Raw genomic sequence first — 21,148 nt, 5'->3', positions numbered from 1 at the left:
AATATGCACAATAAACCTCAGGATGATCTGAACATTTGATAGTTCAGCCCTCCCACAACCTATTTTTGGAAGGTGAAATTTGAATACCATTGACTCAAAGGAGAAACAGTTGGCAAGATACCATATACACCACCACCAACTGATCTCCAAGACTAATGGGATGCTCCTCACTGCATCCTGCAGCACAGTGTGGAACTTCCCAAACTAGCTCAAGTACGGAAAACAATGTAGCAATGTAACATGATTCATGAGAATTATCTCATCATTCTTCCTATAACGTCAATAAAATACAGGGTAATTAGTCACTACTGCACCAGGATGCTCCCAGTATCTGTATTCTGTTAGGTACCTGTGTATCATTCGGCTTTCATAAAGGTCACAGGGCCAATAACTTTCTTTAGGATGTGAACTGTAATTTAAACTATGTCTTATGTCTTCCAAAAGCCAAATACCCACCTGCTGCCTCTAAAGGCATTTTATACAAACATAAAACAAAAAGAAATTGCTTCACAAAGAAATTGTTGCCCAAAAGAACACAAGTTATTATCACAGAATTTTCATGTTATTAAATACCTGTATCTAGAAAAGTCACATGGAAAAATGGAAAGTATTAATAAGTTCTGTCCATGCCATTTCTCAGTTTAAATCAGGAAGTAGACAGTAAAAACCACAGCAAAAAGTTTTGAGTATTTCTTTAAGTCAAATGCTAGTGTGAGTCATGTGACTGCAAGCTAAAAATGCCTCTAAAAGTAACTGAGAAGGACTCACCAAGTTCATTGAGACTCTGGGCAGCTTTTGTTATCTCTCTGCTTCCTCCTTGCAGTTGTCCTTGAAGTCTCTTACTGAGATACAAGATGCGTATTATCCTGCGCAGCAAGTCGCAGGCAGCCTGCAGGGAAATTGTAGCATTAGGGGCTATTATCAGTATATCAGGATCACATAATGCTAGGCCACAAATGTGGAAATAGGAAATATGTATGTGAACAAAACCAAGGAACTTTAGAACACTGAAATCCCTTTTTTCAGAATTTTGAACACCATTATATGTTATAAAGACCAATACTTTCTAAAGCTGGTAATTACATTTATGGGGCTACTGAGATTACACTGTCATCAGCTGTGCAAAAAACAAAGGCAACTCAGAACCCAACAACAGAGGCATGTTCTATTTCTAACTAGAAGCGAGCTTTATTTTATATTGTACATCTGTCCTCAATATTCCTCCCCTCTTTAAGCTCTAGTAAAATTAGGAAATTGGCCTTGCCAATCAAATATTGATCCAAAATAAGCAAAATGGTAGCATGTACTTCAGAGGACAATAAAACTTAATGGCTAAATTGTTATTACAATATTGGCTCTTATGGTAGGAATATACATAAAAATTAATTCTCAGCAAAACTTTCATAAAGCCAGTGACCTTCACTCAGCCAACTGTTAGTTCACATTCTTTCATATTCTTATTAAATACATGACATTCTTGACTAAAAATGGAGGATGGATGTAAGACACAAATTTTTAGGAAACACATTTGTATATGTTTTCATTAGCACCAAATCAGAAAAAAAGGCACATCTGAATCAAACATAATAGTTTCATAATTGTTCACTCAACTAAGATCTTGAAACAGATAATAATAGAGAAACTGTAAGAGTTACATCAAGCGTAGAGTTCCTCTAGGACTGGACTGGGTCAGTGGGGTTAGGAGGTACATGCTATGGGAACGGCAACATTCTGGAGTGGGTAATATCTAAACTAGAATTCAGAAATGTCACTCAGATTTCATTACAGTCATAGGTTCAGTCCAACATCTGCAATCAGATTAACAAGAATGGTAAGAAATTTGGAACAAGTTAAGACATAGTTGTTCTAGAAGTACTTTCTTTGGTAGTGAAGGCAAAGTCTCCTGAAGTTTTAAAATTATGGATATCAAAAATTAATTTAAAACTACTTTAAAAAATATTTAGTATCCAAAAGACTTTTAACCTCTTTTTCATACTCAATTAATTTCTTGAAAACTAATGTTAAAGTGTAACAGGAAAACATACACAAGTGAATCATTTCAACCAATATTCACAACTTAATAGTCTCTTCCCTATGCCAGCACAAAACAATGAAAACACAAATATTTATAGTTTAATTTTATTAAACATCTAGACAGAACAAAAAGGAAAAATTAGAAAAAGCCCCCCTGAGGCAAATCAGTGAAAAGCCCAATTATTCTCTCTGCTTTGGGCTCTCTACCACAGTCTGAAGTGCAAGCTTCCTAAGCACTGTAAGACAACTTAACCACATGATTTCTATTACCATTAGTGAGAACTAAGTGGGCTTATACTGCTTTGAGAGATTAATATATTAATTTTTATTAATTCATTTCTTTAATTAGAAAAATCTTAATCCACATATCACTTTCCTATCTGTGAACTAAATTTCTGCAAGATGAATCAAAAATAGCTTTTTATATAGAGCACTATGCTTTGCCAAAAAAGAGGCCATAGTATTACTACTTTGCTTTCAAATTTAATTACTTTCTAATCCAATTGTGTACCTCTCGCTAACGTTTTTCCCTAAGAATTTAAGTTCAGTTATTTTCTGACCATCTTTTACTTTACATGCCAAAAGATTATGTCTTTTTCATTGAATTGCTGCTCATTATCTCCTGTCCCAAGAAATAATCTTTTAAAACAACTATCAAACTGAGTATGAGATGGGAAAAGTTACATTTAGATACAGGAGAAAAAAAAATTCTGGCCCTGTGAATTAGGAGGAGGAGAAAAATCCAAAGACACTGAAGATGCGCTCAACTTCACAGTGATTGCTACTGCAATGTGCCCTTGACAAAGAACCTGTTTCACCCAAGTATTTTCATTTATGTGAGCTGTTCAACTTAATAAAACTCCCAGTCACTGTAAAAGAATGCAATATATAAGGACCATGTAACAGAAATAAAAAATTATATCTAATAGTGGAGTTGTTCACGGATGCCAGATCCTCTAACCTGACCACCTCCATAACAGAAGTCTGAATTAATTCAGGAAACATTCCATTCCTGAGCTGATACAGTATGGTTTTCTAAAGGAGATGCTTTCAACCAAGAAGAAATGAATTCCACTGTTGAAACAAGAATTAATTTGGAAAAGGCTAGTGGCCCTGGTTACATTGGTTTAAGTAAAATCAAAAATAAAAACCCATTCTTTTTGAGGTTACATGTTAGCTATCTCCTGAAGTTTAAAACAACATATTACCAATAACAGACATTATTGCTTACAATTCAAGACATTGAAAAGCCTCTTACTTTTAATCTCAAGTTAATTTAAAGAAATTATTGAAAGAAGACTTAATTATAAAGAGAGGGACACTTGAAAATGTGCCAGTGTGTAAGTCATATGTGCAAGGTACTTCAATGTGTATATTTTGTTGTTTATGAAGCCTGAAGAAAGAGGAGACTGCCCACTATCTTCAGACTACATTTACTATTTATTTACAGTAGCATCAGGATGCAAGCTACTACTGGTAAATATTTTAAAGAGAGAGTAACTTTAAAATAAAGAATGATTATTCTTTTTAAAATGTTTTAAACATTTGGGTATTGTAAGTATTTTTAAACACCAAGATATCTGAAACCAAGAGACCATGTAGAAACACTCGGTTAAACAGAGTTGCATAGAAAATAACCCTCTGAAGGACAAACTCTCTGTCTACACATTTCAGCTGCTAACTACTCCCATTTAGCTTGTGATCGACTATGGAAAGAGTCAGAAGAGGACAGTATGATTTAAAGCAGGAAGTAAGCCTGCTGAGTCTGCTGCTCCCTTGGGATGCCATGAAGTTCTAAAAGAAGAGCAAGACATAATATACAAAATCACACAGCAGAGATTTAGAATTCAGGACTAGACTTGAAGTTTTACTTGAAGTGAGAATGTTGTACTATATTAAAAACAATTAAGGATGGCAAAATCTAGCTTTATGCAAGTCAAATATTCCTTCAGTTTGTGAGTAGTCCCCCAGCAATCAATGGAGAGGCACTAAAATAACACCATCACGAGTACAAGAGGCCCTGCAACACCACACATTTCAGCAAAACATACCTGCCAACCCTACAGATTTTGATAGAAGCAACCTCTTTTACTAGCTATCTACCTTTTTCTACTTATTCTACTAATTGTACATCAGCTGATATAATTACTGTGTTTGAAAATGTCCCAAGCCACAAGTCTTGCATTTAGAAGCAATTTCATGTCCTAAGCCCTGCCACCGCCAGGAAGCAAACTGTGTCCTGGGCTGTTCCCCTCCCATCCTCAACAAATGAGTCAGACAGGTAAAGGACTCCACAGGACTGCATCTTGGGGAAGCAGAAGAGCTGAGATTTCCTATTGACTCAGTTCTCCATAAGTCCAGCTTCATGTCATAATTCAGGTGTCTTGACCTGCAGTGTAGCGCAACATAAAGTACTCGCTCAGTACCGGCCAACATAAGGAAGGGAGAGCTGCCCTCATACTGAGGATGGACTCTCACTGGCAGAAAAGCTGGAATCATCATTCCTCTGTACACACTGAGGTACCCATCCAAGTGGATTTGAATGCTAGGAAGGATAGACTAGTAGGCTTCTGACTTACAGCAAGAAAAGCCAGATATTACAAATCCCCTGGCACAGCCTGAATAATGCTGACCCTGGATGGATGCTGCTTTCACACCACAGGAAAACCCATGTAACCCTGCTACTGCCAAGAGAAAGCAAAGAGCACCCAAGAAACATTTCCTAAGCTGAGGGACTCATTCTTCTCAGACGTCCTTCTGCAGTTTGACTTTGTGTAAGGGCAGGGCAGAAATTACCTTCATCTTTAGCCTCGAATTCCCACAATCTTTTCCACACATTCAACATACCTCAGAGAACAACAAAAAATCTGCACCTAACCCACCACATGGAAGTCACGGAATTTTACCCAGTGACAAAAACTGTAACAGCTGGAACTGAAAACAGCAGGATAAGTGGCCAGCCAAACTGGCTGAACAGAGTTTTAAGAGCTTCCTGTTGAACCTCACTGGTACTGAAATTGATGTAGAAAAGAGCAGTTCAGCCAAGAGAGCAGTGCAGCTGCTCCATCAGCCCCCAGACTAGAAACTGCATGAGTCTGCAGCTTAATCTACTCTACAACAGCAGTCACTTGCAGATGGCAATCTACTTGAGTGTACATCCACAGCTCAAAATTCAGCTACTAAAAGATAAGTTCCTAGTTCTGCAAAGCTAAGGTAAACTTGCAAAGACAAATAGTTCAAACAATAACTCACTAAACACTTGTGGGGTGGGAGTTGTGTTGCTTTTCAAACCATAAACTTAACAGAATGCAGACACATGACTCCTGAAGATCTACGGAATAGTTTTCAACTGTTATAAAATTATCCATGGAAGTGTTTGACACTTATCTCACCATGATTGTGATAAGCTCTGTTTCACTGCTATCCTCTAACAGCGATCTACATTCCCCTGTAGAATCCACTTATATTTAAATGACAGGGACAACTATGAATGTGGGCTTACAAAACTCCACAACCACAAATGACTCCTTAAGTTGCATCCCTGCTATTTCGCAAGAATTAATTCCCAAACTCTTTACTAAACTGCAGCCAAACTTGCATTAACTTAGGGGCAAAAAGCATCTTCTACACAACAGTACCATACCATTAAATACCGAAATTACACAAGCAGTAATGAGAATTTAATTAATCTGTACTCAGATAACCCTTCCCTCCATCTCTCACTTAGCAAGTGCAAAGGTCATTTTCCTACTTTGCAATATAAAGCACTTCTCAGTAGCTCATGAAGAGACACACAAATACTGATTTTCACTGAGAAATACTGACAACAAACTAATGGCTACTGGAGTTGAAAAAGACCACTCATTTGTGACAATTGTGAAATAACACAGGTTCAAAAAGGTTTTTTTTTAAATATGTTTTTAATGCAACTTACTTGAAGTTTTGCTAGTTGAGCTGTGCGAGACACTATTTTGTTGTAGGGGTCAACAATTTTGACTCTAATTCTAAAAATAAGAAGAGAAATTTATTTGTAACAGGATTAATAAATAGCATTATAGAACATAAGAATTTATACTTTCTAATCACAGAAGGAACGGCATCATCAACATCATACCTATCAACAGTACTTTGTAGAGCACCAATTCTAGTTTGCATCATCTGGAGGACACCTGCAAAATAAAGCAGATTTTTTTACACGGAACACTCATCAATTACAAGGAGTTTTTCTTCAGATCATAGTAACTACTGCAGACTACCATAGCATAAAAAAAAAAAAATCAAAACAGTTTCCCCCTTGGCAACAAAGCATTCATACAGACTAATGCAGCATATTAGGGAATAAACTGAGCAGGTAATAGGTCACTTATTGAATGTTATGGAAAATTTATTGATAGAGAACATAAATATACAGAAGAAATATTATTCCAAAATCCATCACTTGTGAAGTTTCAAATAATATTTAGGGGATGTTACTTTCTGAAAGAATGACGATTAGGGCTGTGGTTCAAAGGCATATAACCTGGCACAAACACCTGAAAATGATACACAAAAATGGCCCAATCTATTTAACACTATTTATTTGACATAGTGACTAGATGGTTCAGAGAAACCAATGGACAAAGAGGACTGAGAAAATAAAAAATTCTCCTTTAAGGTTTTCTTCCTCTGCATAAGCATCTTTAGCAAAAAGTAAGGTATCAATGTCATTGTAAGGTCATCTAATTTAGATTACAAACAGAGCAAACTACCCTAATCATGTTTATTCCAGATTAGTTTGGCAGAGCAGCACAAGGAAAGCCAACAAGCATGCTTGTTTTTTCTTGTTAAATTGCAAACAAAGTAGTCAAGGATAGCAGTCATTTTTGCAATACAGAATCAGCCTGCTGAAAATTTAATTAAGTTACACAAACCCAGGCCTATGAAATTATTTTTGTTCCAGTTACTGTTAGCATACTCAAACCTACTACATTTTTGTAGAGCCCTGTTTGCAAGTATGTCATCAGTAAATTACATAAAACTGCAGCATGATACAGTAAGATGGAAGACAAACAAAACTACTGCTAATAGTTACATTCAGGTTGTCTTGTACTGTGACTATATCTCACTTACTTTGTATAAATATGTAATTTTCCATCTTCTCCCTATTTCAGAATTATTAACTTGGCTTAGTGACAGACTGATGGGTTCTCTGGCATTTATACATGGAATGGTCAGCATGCAATTCTCCCACATCAGAGGATGAAGATATGAGATACAGTGAAAAGTTGGCAAAATAGGCTGCATTTTCTACTCTACTTTGCAATAATGGGGGAGGGGCCAGTGGCACAACATTGCTGCACCTATGGCTGTGATATTGCTGTCAAGCATACAGCAGGCCTCTTCCCAGAGGGCAGAATAAGGATGGGTGAAAAGGCAATCTACCTTCTCCATAGGCTGTGGAAGATACAGGATGATATCATTTAGCCTATCTTAAGATAACAAGCAGCTCAAGATACCTACAGAACCACCACTAGACAGAGAAGAATATGTATTCCAGATCAGTGTATCATTAAAAAAGTGGGCAGGCCCAAAAAAGAAAGGATTCTACAAGCTGGGTGATATTTAATGAGATTCATACAACCAACTGACTATGTATGCTGCAAATTAGCTCCATGATCTTCAATTGCTAACTTTCTTGACAAACATACCAAAAGCTATGCATTTCTAACTTCGTAATTAAAAAATCTGTTGATATCCACATTTTCTTTTCTCATTAAGATTGACTCAGTGTTTCCTTTAAGAACATAGCCCTAAGTAAATGGATTAATTTCAACAAATTTTAGGTGAATTGGATTTTATTTGTACTTGGGTTTATTATTGTAAAACATGCATTATTTACCACACCTGTCTTACAGAAAACTTTTCTAACTGAATAGTTGTTTTGAAGTACATCATTCTTTCCTCAGAGCAATTTTAGGAAGGAATGCCTTCAGAAACAACCATAATTTCAGAAAACACAATTTCACTGAGCACAAATTGTTGAAGATCATGACTGAACGGTATCTATCAATCACAAGATTTACTACACATTCCTATCTACTTTTTATTTGGAGAATGAACACATATTTCAGTGTTCTACGCTTGATTCTCCAACTGTTTGAAAAGTTATTCAGGAGCTACCATTGCTAGATTAAATAGCCACCTGTTTAATTTTACAGCTATAGGCAAATGCTGACAATCAAATACTGTATCCAAGAAGTTCCAAAGGGTAAGGATATACTATAACTGTCAGTAACCAGAAACACTGGTTATGCCAAAACCTGAAAGCAAAAAAAGGAGCAAAGATAAATTACTTAGCAAGTTACAAAATGGAAGGGGAAAAGGGGATATGCTTGGAGCTGACAGGATACGCAATTTAGCATTTTATAGAGGTCTGCACAAAAAAAACCCCAAACCAGAACAAAACCATATGAAGTTCCCAGCAAGAGATAAAGAGTAGAATGGCAGGTTTAATGAGCTCCTGGCATGAGACCAATATATTGCAACCATTTTCTATACAGATTCAGTGGCTCCTAAGTAAGGTCTTTGAAAGTCAGCAGTTTATGTTCAAAACCAGATCTCAAAACAGTGGAATAAAACAAAGGTATGTATCTAACTTAGTAGCCCCTTACTAGGAAAAAACATCTCAACACAGTTTAGATTATGTGTTAAAGCCTCTTTGGTTAAGATATGCAAACTATGCATCACATGCATATGTAACATAAAGTGGTGCTTACGACAACAGATATCTGCCAATGTTGCAACAAAATTAGGCTTATTTAGGAAAATATTTTAAAAGGCCAAAAAAGGCTTGATTACTAAAGTTCCTCAGAACTGATTATTGAAACACATTTTCCTGCGAAGCAGTTACTACAGATAAGTATCAGCCAAATCTTCTCCCTGGAGCTCCATCTACTGACATCGAAAAAAAAGCTGCCACATGTTACTCAGAAGTCAGATCTCTAGCCTCAACGTGAGGGGCCAAAGTTGGCAGTGAATGATATTCCCTGCATAGATTCTAAAAATGCTTCCTGCACTGTAGGAATAGCAAGAATAATATAACAGTACCTACCTTCCAGGGATTCAATTCCAGTTGCTTGGGCCAACAGATCTTCATGTCTTGCAACAACCTTGAAAAAAACGGAATATAGAAATCAACATAGAAAAATGGGGCCATGCACCTAAAATGAGGATTAAATATATTGTCATCGTTCCTACCTTAGGTATTTAAGTATCACCATCCCTACATTAGGCAGACACAGAAAAAAGCAGGTACATCTTAAAGATGAAGGGGTTTTCAGAACACAAGAGTTTTAATTCACAAAAGCAGCAAGCTCAGAACAAGAAGAGGATAAGTAACTGCAGCGTACCTGACAACTTAATTAAAGTCAACAGAGCAATCACATTTCAACACACCTTCATACATAATTGTAAACGTGAACTTACTAATCTCACAACAATAATGTATATTCACTTTTTTTTCTATTTATGACATTTAAAAACTAGTTCCCAAAGAACTGGCCAAGAGGGGCAGGGGTAGACAGGAAGCAGGTTATGAAACTGCACACAAACCCATTGCAAGGTCCACTGTGGATTCATAGTTTCCACATAGAAAATGTCTTCTACTATTGAAACTCAAAAGCCTTTCTAAAGGTGTAGAGGTGTGTTAACATAGGTTTTATATTCGCCTAGCTACAGGTAAGTCTAGCTACTTTCCAGCAGAGGATGAAAGGGTGTAAGTTCTCCCTATCTGCTCACAACGTCATTCCAAAACACCTGTTAGTTGACATGATCATTTAGAAAGACTCAAGGAACATTCTTGCAAGGAAGAGTAGCACACAGAGAGACTGCAGAGATATGTATCTCAGTATACAGACTACAGCAACTGAAACTGTATGCAGCTTCTTGACAGGAAGTGTGGGCTTAACTGAGTTTTCAGAATCACTAATAGTTTGGGAGCAAATTGTACTTTTAGTTACTACTTGCAGAGCACACTGGGCAATTTCAGAAATTACAAGATCATAAGATTACTGAGTCTTTGAATATTTTACATCCATCACCCCAGAATAACAGGTATGCTTTAAACTTACTTGTAAATGCAGCTCTTTATCCAACTGACTGATACCTTGGGCAAGTTTTGCCAGTTGCTCAGCTATCACAGCCTGATGGATAGACTGGGAAGTGTAAGCTTTCACATCAAAGTCTTCTCTGAAGAAGTCAGCATAACATTCTGAAAGAAGATTTAGACTTTATATTCATGCATCAGAACAGTTAAATAATATTTATGGACCTAGAACGTACAGCTATCTGACCTTCAATTCCTCCAACTTCACAGTGTATGTTATCTTCATCACATAATATAAACGTGAGAAGGCACCACAACCAAGAGAAACAGGTTTGGAGCCAATAAATGAGGTTGGGGGTTGGGTTTGCTGTTTTGGGATTTTTTTGTAAATGGTGGTAAAGACTCCTGTTCCTTTATTGCCGACAACCTTGAGTGGAAAACACTAAAAAGTGTCAATATCTTCTTTTTGAAACTTTACAGCATTAATCAGGGTGAGGCTGTTGAGCTTGTACCCATAACCAAACACACGCCAGTCACCTCCAAGCAACTGACACGTGGCACAAGGCACAACTTCATGAAATCATACCGGACTCTCACAGCAGTGTGAGTTTATAAAACCATTAAGAAATGATACTGCAATGATGACTGTGGATCAAGCAAGACTCGGATTCCCAGACACCGACTATTAATTCCACCGAGCACCCTCGCCTCTCCTTCCAGTGCACTCCTTCCCTTTGGGAGGCAGAGGAAGTTCACCCGGACCCTCGGCCACCGCTACTCCCCCGCCACCGAAACTTTCCGTGCCTCCAGAGCGCGGGGGTTCCCTGCCCGCCCCTCCCCGGGCTCCGCCCGCCCGGCCCGACACCGCCCTCGCCGAGGACCCTCCGTCTTCCCCGGGCCGCCGCGGGGGGGGGGCCCCCCCGGGCGGTGCGGCCGTCGGGGGCTGTGCCCGGCACTGCCCCTTCCCAGCCCGCGCCTCACCGTCCGCCCGCAGCTCGGCGAGGGCCGGGGCCGGGGCCGCCCCCGCCTCCTCCATGCTGGCGGTGCCGGAGCCCGCGCGTCACTCCCGGAACGCGGCGCGCGGCGATGATGGCGAAGGCGCGCGACGGAGCGGGCGGGCGGTGGCGGCGGCACGTGGTGATCCCGGCGGGAGCGGCGCGGGAGCCGGGACGCGGCGGGGCCTCGGCTGCGGAGGGAGTTCCTTTTCCTGACGCTGTGCAAGTGAGCGACGTCCTGCGGGACGCTTCAGCGGAACGCTTTTTTTTTTTTTGATGTTTGCAGCACGGCCTGTGAGAAGCAACTGAATTACTTACGTTTCAAACGCTGTTTGTTTTTCCAGATGCCGAAAGGACTGTTAATTATACATGATTGGTGACATCACAGAAGCTAAAGAATGCCAACGAAAAGATCCCATGGATTTGTTTCGTTCTGGGCAAGTTGTGAAGATATGTGCCCCCATGGTCCGCTATTCAAAGTGAGTAGCTGTCATGTCAGCTGTTTGCAGTGTATTTTCTCTGAGGAAGTTTATCTTGACTGTAAAAACAAGTGTGATTATCTTTTTTTTCTTTAATTATTTAAGACAGAGGTAGACATGGGACATGTTTTATCTTACGATTACGATTGAACACCCCCACGGTACTGCATGTCAACAACATTTTAGAATAGCTCATCAGAAAAATGCCTTTACAATTTACCTCATAATTTTCTTATGTCTGCAGGTTGGCTTTCAGAACCTTGGTAAGGAAATACAGCTGCGATTTGTGTTACACACCAATGATAGTGGCAGCAGATTTTGTGAGATCTGCAAAAGCAAGAGACAGCGAATTCACTACAAACAAAGGTATGTCTTTAATAAACCATTGCCTTGTCAGACTGTTTTAAGTGGTGAAAAGCCAAATCGGCCAAGTGTATGAAGTCCGTCACAACTTGACATCGTTAAACAGTTTTGGTATACTGTGTCTTATTGATTGTAAAAATTCTAGGTGAGAGTAAGCACAATCCAGTGATAGTGGGTCAAATGAAATAGTGGAAAACCTTGGCTCCACCTGAAATCAAGGCCTCCAAACTGACATAGATCCATGATGGGTTGACCACACATAGCTGGCCAGCAGCCATGCACCCACACAGCTGCTCACTCATTCCTCCTCCATCCTCCCAGCAGCACAGAGGGAGATTAGGAAGAGCAAACACAGGAAAAAATCATGAGTCAAGATAAAGGCAGCTTCATATGTGAAGGAAAGGGAAAAAAAACAAGTGATGCAAAGGCAATCACTTCCTACTGGCAGACCAATGCCCAGTCAGTTTTGAAGCAACAGCCACCTTGGAACACAAATTCCACATCCCAACCCACTTTCTTCTTTCCGTACCACTCCAGTTTTGTTGCTGAGCTTGATGTTATACAGCATGGAATATTCCTTGTGCCAGTTTAGGTCAGCTGTCATAGCTGTGTCCACTACAAACTTCTTGCCCATACCAGTCTATTTGCTGGGGGCAGGGGAAAGCAGAGTGAGAAAAAGAGAAAGCTTTGGCACTGTGCAAGTACTTTGCAGCAATCGCCAAAACAGTTTGTGAATTATCAACACCGGTTTTGTCACTAAATCCAAACTGCAGCACCACACAGGCTGCTATAAACAAACTTTAAATAAATTCGAAGATTAACTCCATCCCAGCCAGACCAAGTACAAGATGGCAGCAAGGTTCTTTTCCCAGCAATTGTTTCAGGTGTGTTTCAGTTACAAACATTTAACTTGTTGTTTGTGAAAAATTTTCTGGTCTATAGCAAAATCAAGAGTGATGCTAAAGGTGAAAAAATTAATAGACCAGGCATTGATACGGTGGAATCAAGGATTTATAAAAGAAGCAGGATTTCATATTAGCTGGAGTGGAAAGTGGAAGGGGTTGTTGATGGACAACTTGAGATGTTGAGAGCAAGAAGGCACAAAGACTGGGAAGTTGAAGCATGGCTGGGGTCAATGGGGAGAAGCAAAGCTTCAGGCATGGTAATGAAACATAAACAGAACACATACAAAACCAAGCAGTATAAGGAGTTGTAGAGTGTTGTGGCTGTAAAGCATAAGTGGTATGAAATACATGGGAAGAGGTGGCAAGAACGATACAGATCTGCTGATGTGAAGTGACTGCAGTAGAACAGTATAACAAGGAATGAACAAGTATAAGCTGCAACGAAGAATGAAGAGTGCTGCTAATGTGCTAATGGGCTAGTAAGATCAGCATGTAGGATCTATGAAGCGTGATGATTTAATCTATTCAGACCACAGAATTTGTGGTTTCATAAGTATATGCGATAGGGGAAGTACATTTCACTATTTGAAATGCACTGACTACTATGGTGCATTATTCAAATAGAACAGAGCAGTTACAGAGAAAAGTCACATGGGGAAACAGAGGTAGACACACTCTTATTAGTAGAAATCAACTTCAAAAAAGTGTGAATAATTCATTGTGTGTAAAAATAAATGAGTAAGAACATAACTGACAGTATATATGGCTCAAAGGTCCACAGTTACTAATTGGTCCCCTTCAAATTTAGTTACACTTCTGATCTACTTGAAGTCTGGTGGCACTGAAGTTCCACAGGTCCGAAATGTATATTATGAGGGGTGCAGGGACAGGGAAAGGAAGTTCTCCTTTACAGCTACGTGCTCTAGCTTTGCTACCTGATAACAAGGGATACAGAATTAAATGTTTAAGGATTATAAACAACATTTTTTCCCTTCTCCCTTCTTTCATGCTGGCCTTAATTTTATAAGCCTCTGAAACACTCTGCCTCATACTTTGCCCAGATTATAGTATTTACATTATTAGCATTTATACATTTTCTGTGGTTCTGTGTTTAACTTGCTGGCTGTTTGGGGATTTTGTCTTCTAATTAGCGGAGTATGTTTGAAATTTCTGTTTTCCATTTTCTTCTGTGTTAATGTTTCTCTGTTATGTATTTCTCAGATAGAGATACATGGTCTTTGTGGCTGCTGCTAAAAAATTTTGTATGGCTAGACTCAATATTTTTATCACTTAATGCTCAACAAAAAAAATCTAGGAGTGTAGGATTATTCTAAAATATTAGCTATAACAATGTACATCTTCAGCTACATCACTGTAGCTGTTTTGAAAATACATATGGGGGTTTTTTTGCTTGCTGGATTTTTAGGTTATTCCTAGAAGTGTCTCAGCTTGATTGAGAGAGTACTGCTGGCCTCTCTGACTTAAGCTCCACTACTTGAAGAACTATTTACTTTCCTCTAAAACAAAAAAAATCTTCAGAAGCACTTGTGGTCTCTTCAGTGCTGGAAGTGCACTTGCTTTGTGTATTTGTTGGATCATCTCTTTCCATCAGTGCTCAGATATCCCCCTTCTTAACTGCAGCAATTGTTTATATGGAAAGCGAGTGCTAAGACTGCTTGAGATATTTTTAGATGCCTTTAATGTAATGCAGTAGCTGTAAAAGAGGAAAGCATGTTCCAAATGACCATCTGGCTCTCTGCAGGGGCTTAGTAAATCACAAGTAGTTCAGCAGACCCAAGCTAAGGAGCACTGACACTTTGGTTTCTCACTTGAGATAAAGCTGCTGAAGCTGCCTCTGTGCATGTGCGCTCATTCCAACTCTGCTTATCACACTGTGGATAAAAACCAGCCATGCTGGCACAGAAGAGGAAAAAGATGGGATGAGATGAGGAAGGGCAAAGCTTGTGGGTGGTTTAGCTCCTTTCTGAAGGGTTTTAGTTCTGTAAGCAAGTTTCCCACCTGGCAAGACAGACAGCCATGTCAGCACAGCAAACGAGCAGCATGCAGACAAGAAGGGGCAGGCTAGGAGGGGAAGCATGAAGGCTGCTGAAATGTAGAGAATACTTAGTTTCATAGGTGGTCTTTGTGGAATATAATCAACTGACTGGTTTCAGTCAGAAAAAGTGTATGTAGAGCCAGCAGCTTTGTAGGGCACATATATTTGTCTGAATTTCTACCTCTCTTAATAGACATACTCATTTAGTATCCCCTAGTAAGCTGCCTTTATTTATTTGTGATCTGGGGCTTGCAGAACCACAAAACAGTCAAGTTTGGAAGGACCTCTGTGGGTCATGTTATCCAGCCCCCCAGGTCACACAGGGTCACCTAGAGCTGGTTGCCCAGGACCATGGTCAGACAGCTGTTCAATACACAAACAAACATTCAAAATTTAGAATTTGTTCTTTTTATTTTCTGAAAATTTTTAAATCTAAATATCTTTTCATTGGAGTAGGTGATCATCCATTGATTGTTCAGTTTGCTGCTAAAGAAGCACAGGTTTTGTGTGATGCTGCACGTATCGTCTGTCCTTTTGCAGATGGAATAGACCTAAACTGTGGTTGTCCTCAGAGGTAAAGTTTTGAAAAACATGGGTAAATATGATGAAATAATTTGAGACTAAAGAATGCTGGTCCTCATTTTCGTTGTAATTTCTGTCTTAACCTAAAAATAGACTTCAAGAGAGAAACAGCTTTTTAACCTGTCAGAGATGTCTATGTGGCAAGACACTGTTCTGAGTGTTCTGAAATACCTGTCACCATGGTGAGACTGGGAAAAGCATGTCAATTTACCAACTTGCCTTTTTTTCATTTCTGAGATACTCAGTGTTGGCTCAGAAGTGAAGTGTCCATCCCTTCTCAACAGCTGTTAAATATGCATTACCAAAAAGAGCTTGCTGCAAATAATTTGGAGAGTGTTTTGAGAAATGATGTGGCAATTCCCAAAACAGTGAGGCAGGTCCCCGATGTCTCAAACTTCTGCAAGTGAACGATAGTCTGTAATATAAAATTATACAGGTTATGTTATTCAAGAAGTGCAGAAAACAATTTCTTCTATCTTGTATGAGATTTATAAGTATAGCGAATTAGTGATCTGCTTCTCACTTGAATTGATAAAGATCTTGTCTTAACAGTGAAACAGAGTAGTAATGAACAAATGAAGATCCTTGCTAACTGGTTCAATAAAGAATCATCTATTACATGTTTGTCAGGCAGTGTTTTTCTAAATGAAGACCTGAAAAATAAGATAGGAAATTAAAAGATAATAATATGGTACAAATACTTAATTTCTCTATTCTAATTAGGTTGTCTTGACATAAAATTACAGTATTTGAGAAAAATCTTTTCTGGAGAGATCTGAGACTTCGGAATGGAAGTGTATTTTTTTTCCTAAGCTTACTACCATTAAGTATGCCAAACTATAACTACCTTTTAGGCCAAAAATATATGCTTACATTTGAGTTCTTTGTTTCTTCTGCATATTGGTTTGAAAATAACAAAAGTTTGTGTACTTCATGTGCCTTTATAAAAAAAATTATTTAAGAAAAAAAGTGCTGCTCTTAACTGGAAACAAAGGTTATTTCCTGCCAATCAAAATAGTGTTTTGTAGTTGAGAGAGAACAGAAATAATATCCTCGCTTGCACTACAAAAATCTTCCTTTTCAATCCAAAGTAATTTTCTGTTTAGAAGAAATCCATGACCCAATGGAAGGGGAAACATCAAACTATTTATTTTATGTATGATCTAAAGTTGATTAAATTTTAATTTATCTTCCTTGTGAGTCCATTTTGCAGACAGAAAATTGAACTGAAAGAGATCAGTAACTTGTCCAAAGTTCTAACAGCACGATGCAGACTGAACCAGGCTCTAAATAATGGTATGAAACTGCAAACAAATAATCAGTGTACAGCTAGTACTATCTCTTGTTATTCAACCACATGGGTTTCTGAAGGTCATAAGGAAAGAAATTTGATGTATTTCACTGAAATTGATCTGCATTTTTTCAAATTAGAATACAAATGTTCTTTTTCTTTTAAAGATGGGCCATGGCAGAAGGTTATGGTGCTTGCTTAATAAATAAACCAGAACTTGTTAAAGATATGGTGAGACATGTACGAAATCAGATCGACAACCCTAAATTTTCAGTGTCTATTAAAATAAGGTAGGTCTAACTTCAGTGGTATGTGGAAGAATCCTTTTTATTTTTTTAAAGAAACAATTTAGTGTAATAGTTATAATATTCTGTTAATGTAGTATTACACTTTATAGTAATTTCCTTACATGTGACTATCTGGGGCAAGTAGTCCCAAACTTAGATAGCAGAACTAGCACAGCCTTTGACTCCTTACCCAGATAAAATACTGTAGGCTAAAGTTTTCTTGCAATCCAAACTACATAAAAGTACAAGATAAAAGATAAAGGGTTCCATAAAAGAAACGCAATGCATAGTCTGTATCATTACAAGAACTTACTTTTTGAGCTGTTCTCCACAGTTCATCAGTTTCTAAACTTCTGTAGACTTGTTTTGCATTGCTTTGTGTGCAGTCCAGAGAAGAGAAGGCTCCACGGAGACCTTAGAGCACCTTCCAGTACCTAAAGGGGGCTGCAAGAGAGCGGGAGAAGAACTTTGTACAAGAACACGTAGCAATAGGACAAGGGGAAATGGCATCAAACTGAAAGAGGGCAGATCTAGATTAGATATTAGGAAGAAATTCTTTACTGTGAGGAAGGTGAGGTACTGGAACAGGCTGCCCAGAGAAGCTGTGGATGCCTCATCCCTCAAAGTTTTCATGGCCAAGTTGGACAGGGCTCTGAGCAACATGGTGTAGTGGAAGGTGACCCTGCCCATGGCAGGGGCTTGGAACTAGATGGTCTTTAAGGTCACTTCCAACCCAAACCATTCTATGATTCTATGACCATTCCATGATTCACTATTTCACCACATATCCTGTGTGGCTTTTGCATATTTGTCAGTTAAGTTTCAACTCAGTTTCCAGTTCTTTGTGAAAGGGGAACTATTATAAGTTGGATTTTTTTTTCACAGAATATGCAAAATTGTGGTGTTTGTTTTGGAATTTTTGGGTACCCTTGCTCAATGTCTATAAAATTTACCATGTATATTACAGAGATGTGATGTAATTGGGAAATGCTAAATTAAATAGCAGTTTCCATACATTAAACTCATATGTCTTAAAAAACCCCCAAACACTGTCTTTCAACATAATATTGTCTTTATACTCTTATTTATACAAATCCGTGGTAACTTCTTATGGAGGACGGCTTTTCCTATAGTCCAGGTAACTTACTACTTTCCTTGGAATTTTAGGATCCATGAGGACTTAAAAAGAACAGTTGACCTGTGTCAAAAAGCTGAAGCAGCTGGAGTTTCATGGATTACAGTACATGGGAGAAGTATAGAAGAAAGGCATCAGCCTGTACATTATGATGCAATTAAAACAATTAAACAAAGCATGTCTATACCTATTGTGGCTAATGGAGACATTAAAACTTTAAAAGATGCTGAAAGTGTTCATCAGTTGACAGAAGCAGATGGTAAGATTGAACATACTCTATTTTCAAAGTAAACTTACTAATCAGATTTCAAAGTATTTATTTTCGCTGTAAGTAGGACATGATTTGAGTGATTTTCACTCTTTGAGGAGACAAACGAAAGAGCATGTTTTAGATGCCTTATAAACTCATACACAGAATCACTTGTAATCATCAGAGCACTAGAGCACTGCTGTTCAAAGCCACAAAATAATGATTTCTGTGGCAAATTACAAAAGCTCTTTGCTTAATTATGCTATCTCATCACTCAGTAGTGGAGTTCAGGGGGACTTTCAGACACTTATTCCATCTCGTTATGGAACTGATCATCTTTTAAAGGACTGTAAACTTCCACTTGGAAATCTCTACTTCCTGAACATGGGAGCAGATTTCTTGCAGTAATAATACAGTGGAAAAAGAAATACTGTTAAGCCAGATACTTAACAGTTGAGATGGTTAGCTTCAAGGACACAGTGAGGCATTGCACTCTCATTTCAGTCGTAAAATTTGTGTTCTGCAGTTATTTAGTCACAATAGATTCCTGCAACTGTCTGTGGTTTCAAGACAATATGGAATTTTGGTATATGTTTTGAAGAGGTGATCTGTATCCACATTAGAGAGCAACAGGATAGAGAACAGTGGTAGAAGGAAAAGTTCGTGTGGAAGGTTTCTGCTGGCACTGTTGTGGTTTATTAGCTACAACAAAAATTGGTTGAACCAAACTGCCGTTCTGCTTTCCCCCAAAAACAAAGCAGGAAGGAAATGCATCATGCTCAACAATGTTCTCCTAGTCCATCTGACCTTCTTCAGTAGCAAAAATATAAAGCATTAAGTTTTTTTCTGTCAGGTACAATCGCAACAGAAATTTTTCATTTTTTATCATTTTATTTTTAAAGAAAATACTAAGTGATTATATATCAACAGTGCAGGAAAACTGTCTCTTAATCACAGAAAAATTAGGGTAGACATTATCTGACAATATGGGATTACAGTTGTCTTGTTCAGAAAGATTTACTGCAGATCAAGAGTCCTGATATTTACTGAATTGAGCCATTGAGCTCTTACTGGAAGAAGGATTGTAGGTCAGTGAATAGACTTGAATTGCACAAGAAAATCCTAAATTTAGCATATTCGTGTCTATCGTAATTTTATGTTATAAGGGCAGGCTTGTATAGCAAGTAAAAACATACTATTTAAGTGCAGTTTCAAAAGTAGGGAAGAAAGGACTCTGTGTCCTGTGTTTTGTTTCAAAATTTCTGGAATGTGGAATGTGTTGATAGGTGTTGCAGACTCTCTGAGGCCTGCCTTTTTAAATGGATTTCTCTCATACAGCTGTAATACTAATCCCCATTGTTCTCCAATTCCTTGTTTGTAAGCTTTGGGTGGTTGTCCTCAGGGATGCTATACAAAATCTACAGGAAGATTTAACATAAAATTTCAAGTAGAATGTAACTTACTGCTTTAATTTCCAATTTGAAGGTATAATGGTGGCTAGAGGACTCTTGGCAAATCCAGCTATGTTTGCAGGATACGAAGAGACACCTTTTAAGTGCATCCAGGACTGGGTTGACATTGCTCTTGAGCACGGAACTCCTTTTACATGTTTCCACCACCACTTAATGTACATGATGGAACGGATAACTTCAAAACAAGAAAAAAAAGTTTTTAATGTTTTATCCAGTACCTCAGCAGTACTAGATTACCTGAATGACCATTATGGTGTGTGATAAATGGAATTATTTTAATTCTGTGTAAACTTGTATTTTGCAATTGTCGATACATTGTTAAAATTTTAATTGGGTTCCTACTTCTTAGTCACATTTATCTACTGTATAAGTATTTTCAACACAGCATAACATCATTAGAATGGTAATTTATTTTTTTAGTATTTTTATGTGTACATTTTTCTCTCTAGAAAATATTCCAGATTCCACAAATGTGGAATTCAGTTTACAATGCACTACTACATAGAGGGTATATTATTGTAAGGCTCCAGTAATTTAAATTTTCACCAGACAATTGCTTACAGCAATGTTATTGCAAAACTAGGGCCTTTCTTACATGAAACCTCCTAAAATCCTCCTAAATAATGCCAGTAATTTCAGACCAAAAGAATACAAAGGGAGCAATTATAGAAGTTTTTGCTTTAACTGACATAAGCCAAATTTAAATTTGAGTAGATTTTCAAACTTTAAGACTGTGAGGCTTTGAAACCCAGCATACTATCCTCTTTTAAATTAGATGTTCCTTTTGCAGATTGAAACTTTCTAAACTTATTTACAACTTAGAAAAATTCCGTACTTCGTATAGCAGAAGAAGTATGAAGAGGCAGTTTAAACTAAGTACAAACTTAGCTTGAAACTAAAACACAAGACTTGAGAGTTCAATCAAACTAAATTCAGTTTTGTTAATCTACTGTATAATAATTGTATACAAGATCCCTATCATCTACCACACCAGAACTTTTTAGGTCAAAGAAAAGCTGACAGATTCTCTCAGTAGGGCTCTTGCAGTCCTTTCTGCCCACTGGCATGTTGCTTATCAAAGCATGACAGCCACTTGGCTTTGAATCACTGTATAGGAGTGAAATAGTGAAAATTAGAATAGGATGATAAACATTACACACCAGCTGCATTTGTTCTGCAAGGGAAATTTCACAAAACTGTGCAGTACAATTACTTG

The 21,148-nt window shown here is 38.1% G+C and overlaps 2 protein-coding genes across 2 annotated transcripts in view; one reads left to right on the top strand and one right to left on the bottom strand.

Annotated features, from left to right (window-relative positions):
- COG5 (component of oligomeric golgi complex 5) overlaps window positions 1–11,240 on the bottom strand; it is a 182,208-nt gene extending 170,968 nt beyond the window's left edge. The window contains exons 1-6 of the mRNA XM_027679319.1: window positions 11,099–11,240; window positions 10,143–10,282; window positions 9,125–9,182; window positions 6,149–6,203; window positions 5,969–6,038; window positions 769–889 (exon numbers count right to left, since the gene is read on the bottom strand). Coding sequence (XP_027535120.1) covers window positions 769–889; window positions 5,969–6,038; window positions 6,149–6,203; window positions 9,125–9,182; window positions 10,143–10,282; window positions 11,099–11,153 — 499 coding nt within the window. The 5' untranslated portion in view covers window positions 11,154–11,240. The remainder of the gene's footprint in view (window positions 1–768; window positions 890–5,968; window positions 6,039–6,148; window positions 6,204–9,124; window positions 9,183–10,142; window positions 10,283–11,098) is intronic.
- DUS4L (dihydrouridine synthase 4 like) lies at window positions 11,222–20,788 on the top strand. Its single transcript, XM_027679329.1, has 7 exons — window positions 11,222–11,338; window positions 11,457–11,591; window positions 11,836–11,957; window positions 15,372–15,489; window positions 16,956–17,078; window positions 18,243–18,469; window positions 19,946–20,788. The coding sequence occupies exons 2-7, from the start codon at window positions 11,482–11,484 to the stop codon at window positions 20,191–20,193; spliced, it is 948 nt and encodes a 315-aa protein (XP_027535130.1). The 5' UTR covers window positions 11,222–11,338; window positions 11,457–11,481; the 3' UTR covers window positions 20,194–20,788.
- Window positions 20,789–21,148: the final 360 nt, after the last annotated feature.

Source organism: Neopelma chrysocephalum, unplaced genomic scaffold, assembly GCF_003984885.1.
Source record: "Neopelma chrysocephalum unplaced genomic scaffold, ASM398488v2 Primary Assembly neopelma1_45, whole genome shotgun sequence".
Classification (NCBI taxonomy): Eukaryota; Metazoa; Chordata; class Aves; order Passeriformes; family Pipridae; genus Neopelma; species Neopelma chrysocephalum.
The sequence above is the reverse complement of the archived record's forward strand: the minus strand, read 5'-3'. Positions and strand labels throughout refer to the sequence as shown.